General features: G+C 32.5%; 2 protein-coding genes across 4 annotated transcripts; one reads left to right on the top strand and one right to left on the bottom strand.

Annotated features, from left to right (window-relative positions):
• LOC109350720 (photosynthetic NDH subunit of subcomplex B 3, chloroplastic) lies at positions 528-4,021 on the top strand. 2 transcript variants are annotated; one of them, XM_019591985.1, is made up of 6 exons: positions 531-740; positions 912-1,028; positions 1,236-1,289; positions 2,576-2,638; positions 2,822-2,884; positions 3,782-4,021. In XM_019591985.1, the coding sequence occupies exons 1-6, from the start codon at positions 594-596 to the stop codon at positions 3,815-3,817; spliced, it is 480 nt and encodes a 159-aa protein (XP_019447530.1). In that variant the 5' UTR covers positions 531-593; the 3' UTR covers positions 3,818-4,021. The 2 variants fall into 2 exon arrangements, with proteins under 2 accessions (XP_019447531.1, XP_019447530.1); XM_019591986.1 differs by lacking the exon at positions 2,576-2,638 and having other exon boundaries at positions 528-740.
• LOC109350718 (serine/threonine protein phosphatase 2A 57 kDa regulatory subunit B' iota isoform-like) lies at positions 5,070-8,070 on the bottom strand. 2 transcript variants are annotated; one of them, XM_019591983.1, is made up of 3 exons: positions 6,609-7,760; positions 5,168-5,535; positions 5,096-5,120 (listed from the first exon to the last, which is right to left on the bottom strand). In XM_019591983.1, the coding sequence occupies exons 1-2, from the start codon at positions 7,758-7,760 to the stop codon at positions 5,191-5,193; spliced, it is 1,497 nt and encodes a 498-aa protein (XP_019447528.1). In that variant the 3' UTR covers positions 5,096-5,120; positions 5,168-5,190. The 2 variants fall into 2 exon arrangements, with proteins under 2 accessions (XP_019447529.1, XP_019447528.1); XM_019591984.1 differs by having other exon boundaries at positions 5,070-5,535; positions 6,609-8,070.

Genomic DNA, 8,805 nt, shown 5'->3' with positions numbered 1-8,805 from the left:
GTACAAAAATAATAATAATATTTATACTTCTAGGATCATCCAACGAGCATAGCCCATGAGATTCAAGAGAAAGCGAAGTCAAGCATGACGATGAGTTTAATTAGTAACTATGTGTAGTGAACACAACTAAAACAAACGTTGTTAAATTTGATAGGCAGATATACATTCAATAATGTTTGCTTCAATGATCGTTGTTGAATGTATGTCTCAAAGATTCAATAGCGCTTTGTGAAGCCAACACTATTGATTTGAATAGATTCAAGCGCTCTTGAATGTTGTAAACGATGTTGAAACTCGTATCTTTTCATAATTTTGCATATCTTTTGTATCATGATCAAATTATGTATATGAATCTTTAATATTAAATTTTAAATATTTCTAGCACTAATATTAATAATCTAAAATCCTATTTAATTAATCTAGTGAATATTTTAATTTATTTATTCAAATAAAATAATTAACAACATTCAATAAAGTAAACCATGTTGAAGGTATATCCATAATCAACTCCTATTATTATCACATCAAAAATAGTTAGAATAAAGTGAAAGAAGGAGCCATTGTGGGCAAATCAACCATAAAGAGAGAAAAAAATGGCTTCTCCCATTAATATATTCAGCACCATTACACTCAACCCATCCATCATTTTTCCCCGCCGCCAATCCAACTCCATCACATTCGCCGCCGTCAACTCACCGGAATCTCCTCCTCCTCCCGAAATAGAGCTCAAATTCATAGGGGTATGTATCAATAAGCATTATTTCGTGTCATTTAGAATTGCTGCAAGCTACGGTTACAACATTAATCACTAACGGAATTACTATCTACTATTCAATTTAATTGTGTATAGTTTAGTATTATAAAAGTTGAGATTGAAATGAAAATGTGAAATTGATTATTGTGTTTTGCAGCCGAAGAAGTTAGGGAGTGATGGGTCTTATCCAATAGATGAAGTTAAAACAATTAGTGGTGAGAAGTTGTTGAGGAATATCATGTTGGATAACAACCTTGAACTTTATGCTACTTATGTACGTGTCTCTCCCTTAACCTATTAAATTGAACTACTTTGCCAAATGTACCCTTGTAGATTAAATAAGATTTATATAGTGTAGCATATAAATGTACCCTTGTAGATTAAAGTTATTATTGAACTTCTTATGTTTAATTTATTTAGCTATTTATTTTTTATTGTTGTTACTTTTATTAATGCTAACTTTTTCTAAATATTCCAACAGGGAAAGTTGATGAACTGTGCAGGAGGTGGTAGCTGTGGAACTTGCATTGTAGAGGTAATGAATCTCTTTAAACAATGAGTTAAGATATATTCTACAAATATTTGAATTCTTATTTATATGTATTTACTTTAAGAATTCAAATAAAGTAATGCAAATAAATGGTAGATAATTTATTTTTTATGTTTAATTTTTTTATTTATTGTTGTTATTACTTTTATTCTACAAATATTTGAATCCATGTTGGAAAGATTCTAACTGAGAATTCAAATCCTTTACTTTCATTTATTTATGACATTGTATGTACTATTGGTTCATTTGTTAATCATTTCATTTAAAATGAAATATTTTCAATTCTATGGATAATGTTCTAAACAAATGTTAAGTATAGTTATGGTTTTGAGTGAAGTATCAATGGAGTATGTTATATGAGTCAATTAGCATATGAATGTTTCATTGGCCACAAATTGTGATGAACCATCAATGAAATTTATATCTTAATATGGTATGAAGAGGATAGATATACATAATCTTACTCTTGCAAGCGAAGAGATTTTTTTCGGGATTTGAACTTATAATCTTTGGATCACAAAGTAAGTAACATGTTGCGAATGGGCTCGTCCTCATTTAGATCACTAATATGTGAATTTAAAAAAGGAATGGACATGAAAAAACAAAAAATGATGGGATCAATTACAATATAATGCAGGATTTTGATGAAGGAAGATTAAGAATGATGTATTCAATTGGAATGCATAGAGACTTTAGAGCACAATGCAACATATATTCTAAACCTCTGAACACTTATAAACCGAAATAACAAACTAATAACTACAATTAGCAACATATATTCAAGTGGTATATGCTTGATTCCCCTTAAACGAAGTCTCAGGTTCGAGTCTTATGGATGGAAAAAATATCCGCTGGGAGAGTTAGCTCCACGTACCTATGGATGTTCCCGACTCGGACATGATTGCCTCCAGTGCGAGGATAGATGTGGGAAAAAAAAAAAACTAAGTTTGAAACCCAACATGGATTGGTCTAAGGTGACAATTGACAGTGACAACCTTAGACTTCCATCACTAAAATCATTGGAAGATGCTCATTACTAGTTTGTATTTTAGCTCATAATGTTGTTGTATCATTCATATATGATGAATTTCATTGATGAATTTTTGAAGTGTTAAGGACTAAAGTATAATAGTAAAATTTACAATATAATGCTACATCAGAAGGTAATATTCCATGGTAGAATCCTTACATAATATGCACAAGACTATAGTATAGTATTTACTATTTACTCATCAATGTTTAATTTCTACACATTGATGCTTCTGCTGCAGATTATTGAAGGAAATGATCTTTTAAATGAAAGAACAAATACTGAACTTCGGTATCTTAAGAAGGCATGCTCTTCCTTTTTTCTCTCTCACACACACACCACTTAAAACAGTGAAATGTACATGATTTTTTCCATTTTTCTTGGGTCATTATTGGTTATCATAAAGTTTTTTTTTTCATTTTTTGAGGGTGATAGATACTAAATTTTGAACATAGCTACTGGTTTCAACTTTGGCTTTTGTAAACAGAAACCTGAATCTTGGAGGCTTGCTTGTCAAACTATTGTTGGAAACAAAGAAAATAGTGGCAAGGTATACTTAAAAATCTAATGATTCTTTCTTACATAGCTACCTTTTTTGTTTTTTTCTATTATATTACATGTTCTGTGTTGTGAATGTGGTGTTAGAACTTAGAACTGTGATTTTCAATGCAAACATATATTATGACCATGATAAATATATTCTGATTTGATGCTATATTACTATCACTTGGATTTGCTATTGACTACAAATATCAGCAACACATCTTTCACTGTATAATAAAGCTTATAACTAGAATCTTAGCAGTGAAGAAAATTATAGCATGGAAAGAATAATATGCCAATGCAATGCTTGTATCTTTTTCCTTATACTAAACTCTTAAAGACATAAGTATAAGTATATAAGAAGAGTCCAACAAAAAAAACTAGTCTTTTAGATGGGAGAGCCTCGTGATTTAAGTACCACATTGAGTTTGTTATGCTACCTAATACGAGACTCTGAATATTGTTGCACCCTTTTAAGGGCTAATGTTTATGATGGCTTTCATTTTATCGAAACTGACATGTCGGTAGCCTTTTCTCCTTTTGCAGTTTCACTCATCTACTAGTATTCAGAAATATACCGTAATCCAGCCTATAATAGTTATTTCTATGACACAACTCTCAATGAAAAACATCAATTGTTAGGACTTAAGCATATGAGGAGTGTCCAACTCAAAAAACTAATCTATTAGGCGAGAGAGTTTCATGGTTTAATACCACATTAACTTTACTATACTACCCAATATGAGACTCCTCACAAAAATGAAAAATGGGTGATTATGAATTATGTTTTTCCTATTTGTATAAAATCATGAAAGATGAAGTAATGATTAGTTTCAAAATTAGGAGTGGTATTTCTTAATTTAATTGTAGTGGATTTATATATTTGATATGATGGATTTTATAGGTTGTTGTTCAAAGGGTTCCTCAGTGGAAGAAGTGATAGCCAAAGCCAAGCAAAATCCCTTGATGCTTAGAAAGAAAACCTTCATATGTAACTTCTGTATTTAACAAAATGTATGTATTTAACAAGATGCAATCCCATATATATCTAAATCAGCAAAATGTATGTTTATTATCATAAGTGAATGAAGTCCCTAGGAGAAAAGTCTTATTAAAATTTATAAGATATTGTGTTCATCTAGCTAATGATTATGAATTTGTGATTAGGAAGAACTATATATGACTGTATGTATACAGAGTATAATATTTATACACTAACAGTGTAAAGATTTATATACAGTCAGTACTACATTCATCTTTTATTTGGATTACTTTTTTTAGATGGTGGATGGTGCAATAACAGTGTAAAGGTGTATACATATTTTTCTCATGTATATATTGTTCTTCTCCTCAAACACTCTTGTTAACGTGGAATCATGTTATTTAATGGCAACAACAATGTGCCACTATTCATGTTTATAGTTACCAACAAACACCACTACCTTTGATCAATTTGGAAACAACAAAGAAAAATAGTTCATCATCACACACCACCATTCACCTCCATAGAAATAAAGGAGAACAACAAAAATAAACACTGGTTATTTCGCAACCCACTACGGTGATTGTCACATCATTATCCACCATTACAACTCATTGCCATCTATTTTTGTCGTCCACAAGCAAGTCATCTTCAACCATAAAGAACATCAAGCTTGATTTAACATAACAGTACAATATCTACCATTCATTTGGTTCTTTAAGTGCTTCTGATTATGACTGATATGAAAAATAATATATAATCTCTGTTTGTTGTCACTTTGATAATGGATTTGTTGATATTAATAAAATAGGAATGTTTGTAATGATTATTGATTTGAACTAAGGTTTTGGTCCAATATTAGAAGACAACAAAAACAATGCCTCATCCTAGGGAATGTTTGTATGTAAGCATCTTAGGTCAATGCTAAAAAGCTTCCACCCTAGAGTCCTAGGTACTTTTAAAGACCAAATTGTCCCTAATATCAAACTGTGTACAACACAGCCACAACAAAAACCATGTTAATACATCTGGCTAACATACATGAGCACATTTAATGTCTCAAAGTTGTGTCACTTCATGTGTTATTAATTGTGTTTGGTCGAAAAAAATGTATTTAAGTTAAAAAATTAATTATTAAGCATTTTTTGACCAATCACATTTGATGACAGACGGAGTGACACAAATTGTGAGACAGGGGATATGCTCCCCGTAAGAACATAGGATACAAAACCAGAATGATACTCCCAACAACAGCCATTACCACCAACACATCTCTTGAGGTTTTCTGATATAACCTGAGGAAGACGGAGTTTGAGAATCCGGCGCACAATTCAGGTCATTAAGGGAGACACTAGAACAGCAGTATTTCCTGTTACGGGCTTGAGACTAGCTGCACGCTCTAGTTGTTTCCATGCTTCCTTCCGCTTCTCAGCTTCCGCGCTTAGAATTGCTTCATCCTCCTTAAAGTGAGAATGACAAGAAATGTAGAGTTTCTCGTCTATCTCCAAGAACATCTTTCTGACATTGTGAGTTAGGTTCATAACAGCCGGGTTCCAGTGGCTATGAACATTGCTATCCAGAGCAGGAAATATGATGGGCAGGATCACTTGCCGATTATGAGCAATCAAGTTGACGATGTGGTCATTGTTCCATAAGTAAAGGGCTCTTTCTGCTACCTGCAACAATCATATTGATTTTTTTTTAGAATGTAGTTTTATGCACCCAAAAAATATAACAAGCGTGTCAATGAAAATAATTGATTCTCAAGAGTGCAATAGTGTCATCAACTATTATTGGGGAGAAGTGCATGAAAGCTACAAATGCATAATAAATTAATAATATAGATAGCATTGCAGCTGTTAAATCGCTATATTTAACAATGCGGCAACAAAAGCTTCCTCTCGGCAGAGGGGTTCACGGAATATGGAAATTTACTTCAGAAAAGAAAGAACATTGAAGAAATGAGAAAAAACGTGTATCCATATTCTTAGAAAAGATCCAACTAGAGTTTTCGAATGAGCCAAGGATAATGAGATGAACTGAATTCACATCCTATCAAGGACTCAAATAGCAGTCTAATGAAGCACCTGCACAGACAAATCTCCTGAAAGAAGTTGCAACATGTTATATATGTAAACCGGAAGGAAAACATTATTAAGCAAAGACCCACTCAAATCTCTACCCAATTAACCTTTCAAGAATAATATTCCAAATTTCAATGTTGAAAGTTTGCTAAAACATAAAAGTTAAAAAAAATGTCTAGTTGTCTTAATACAAATATAAATATGATGAGATAGATAAAGCGCCAAAACTCCATGCTTGGTTGATCATGAGTATAATTCCTCTTTCAAGGGATCAGTAACACATGACCTTATCTCTCTGAAAACCTAAGTTTAAACCTCTGATAATATCATATCAATGATTTCCATTAAAACTTGATTACATAACAATAACAGAGGTGCCAACTTACGTCACATTGACTGCAAGTAACAAAACAGTTTTCCAAAAATCTGAATATATCGCTTCCACCCTTTTAATTATATGTTCATATTTCAAATATATTACGAAACATATACGCTGAAAATCTTCACATGAATCACATCCATACAAAGACTACAATGTACATTTGCAGAAATAAAACTTGCCAAGACATGGTAGTAAAAGCAAATATAGAGCACAATGCAAATAATGACATAGAAACATGCAAATAATGAGAAATCATCAAGCGGATTCAGTGTCGTAATAGTACCTGAAAGTGCAAGCTGTTAATACAGCATCCAATCCGCAAAAACAATGGGACCATGACCCTCTGGAACTCAACCATGTTAATTACGTCCAAAATTTCTTCCAGTTCACCAAGAAACATCACCTCTTTCTGACTATTGGTCACGGGCCAATATTTTAACAAACCATTTATCACAATGCTTGCTAACTTGGTTTCCTTCTCTATAAACAGTGTAATACAGTAAGACAATGGTTGAAAGTAGAGATCCATAGATTTCGGCTTGTGCAATGGGATCAAAACTCTCCACAAGAATATCTTGTGTTCCTCTTTCAAAGGCAAAGCAAACCCACTAATCACACTCCCAAAAACCTCCAACAACTCAGCAATCCCATTGTGTTTCTCAGTCTCGAACACGAACTGATAAAATATATTGCTCATCGATTTTCGAATAAAGGGTCTATGCACCATGAACTTCCCATAAACCCTATGCAGAATTGTCTTCAAGCAGTCTCTTTCTCTAGGATCATCGGATTCAAACAAATCAAGCAACTTCGAGATAAATGAATGATCGATATACTTCTTCGCTACCTTAGCATCAAGGCACGAAGACGATATAAATGTAACCATCAATTCATACACAATTTGTAAATGTGGCCAAGCAGGATCAAACATAAGCTCATCATCATCATTCTCACTAACACCTCCATTAGCTCTATAATTCGGCGGAAAAACTCGAAATAGATTAATAGCAAACATTTTACACATTGCAAGGATAGCATGTTCACTAAATTTCATTGAACCACCACAAGATACAAAATCAACAAGTTCAAACAATGTTCTCCTTTTCAAATCTTTCTCCACAATATTCTTACCAGGATCAGAAAAATCAAAGGTAACACAACAAAGGCTCAATTTGCTTACAAAAAGGTTCATCTTTTCAGAATTTGGAACATCATTGAATGGCACCAAAGGTTCAATCCCAGACACCATGCTCGCCGGAAAAACTGCAGACGCCGAAGCTCGTTTCGCAGCGGCAGAAGAACCACCGCCACCACCACCGTGCTGACGGTGGCTTCTTCCGGAAACACCGCGTGGAGAGGCGGTGGAACGTGAGGAATCACCTTCAGAATCAAGTTTTGATTTCCGAGAAAGCTTGTTAAGAAAAGTTTTGAGCATTTCGACCCAGAATCTGAAATCAAAGGATTCTAAAGGTTCTAGATTGAACCCATGAAGGTAGAATCTGAATCAATCGAACCCAATAACGTTAATTTTCTACACAAACCAAGAAAAAGGGAAGTAGAAACCCTAAATCTCGGTCAGCGAAAGAGGAGTGTTGTATGAAATTGAGATCCAAATATGAAATGGGTATGCAGAAAGTTTCGATTTTGAGGCGTGAATCGATGAAAAATCAAATATTGAAGGTGAACAAAAAGGGTAAAGGGTGAAGAAGAAGAAGAAAAAAAAAGAAGGGAAAGAGAGAATGAGAGAAATGTTGTATATTAAAAATAATTACATTGGAATCCTCACATTATCATTTTTTTTTATAGGGAAATCAAAAGGTGGTGGTGGAGGATGATGAAGTTGTGCTTTGGTTAAATATTAGAGCTACATTGAAACATAGATTAGGAGTTTAATTGAAACATAGATTAGGAGTTTAATATGTATGTATTTTTATTGTAAGGTTTTTTTATAGAGAATAAAATACATTATTTTATTTAGTAACTAAAACTATAACATGTTTACTATTTTTTTAGTTTTTAAAAATATTTTTGTAAAAATAATTAAATGTGACATAGATCATGATATTAGTTATTGAAAAAAATAACTTATCTTCTAGTATGACGAGATAATTTATTCTTTTTTACATAATTAATATATCATAAGTATTTGGATGTATTATTTTTAGAAAAAATGTATACACTCATAATATATGAGTTTAATATATTGTTAGTCATTGCATCATTAATATTTAATCATCCTGACACTAATATTGCATAGACTTTTTAAGAGTCGGCAACGATTACCACATAAAAGATGCAATGGCAATATAATAAGTTTTGTTAGTATATAGTAGGGATGGCAAAAATACTCGCCATGTGGGTACCGCTAAAATACATATAACAGGTACCTATAGAAATAGCTTATGGGTGGGAGTGGGTATCATAATATCTGCCATGTCGGTAACACATATTTATAAATTTATTTTTTAATTAAATAATTT

The sequence above is a fragment of the Lupinus angustifolius genome, chromosome LG06 (assembly GCF_001865875.1).
Source record: "Lupinus angustifolius cultivar Tanjil chromosome LG06, LupAngTanjil_v1.0, whole genome shotgun sequence".
Lineage (NCBI taxonomy): Eukaryota > Viridiplantae > Streptophyta > Magnoliopsida > Fabales > Fabaceae > Lupinus > Lupinus angustifolius.
Note: the sequence above shows the minus strand (reverse complement) of the source record. Positions and strands in the feature narration are given on the sequence as shown.

What these genes read in the sequence shown, in the direction of transcription:
- LOC109350720 (XM_019591985.1), top strand. Translation starts at nt 594, where the DNA reads ATGGCTTCTCCCATTAATATATTCAGCACCATTACACTCAACCCATCC. An exon ending in AACTTCGGTATCTTAAGAAG is followed by an intron (nt 2,639 to 2,821) that starts GCATGCTCTTCC and finishes TTTTGTAAACAG; the next exon opens with AAACCTGAATCTTGGAGGCT. An exon ending in ACAAAGAAAATAGTGGCAAG is followed by an intron (nt 2,885 to 3,781) that starts GTATACTTAAAA and finishes TGGATTTTATAG; the next exon opens with GTTGTTGTTCAAAGGGTTCC.
- LOC109350718 (XM_019591984.1), bottom strand. Translation starts at nt 7,760, where the DNA reads ATGCTCAAAACTTTTCTTAACAAGCTTTCTCGGAAATCAAAACTTGAT. An exon ending in TTAACAGCTTGCACTTTCAG is followed by an intron (nt 5,536 to 6,608) that starts GTACTATTACGA and finishes TGATTGTTGCAG; the next exon opens with GTAGCAGAAAGAGCCCTTTA.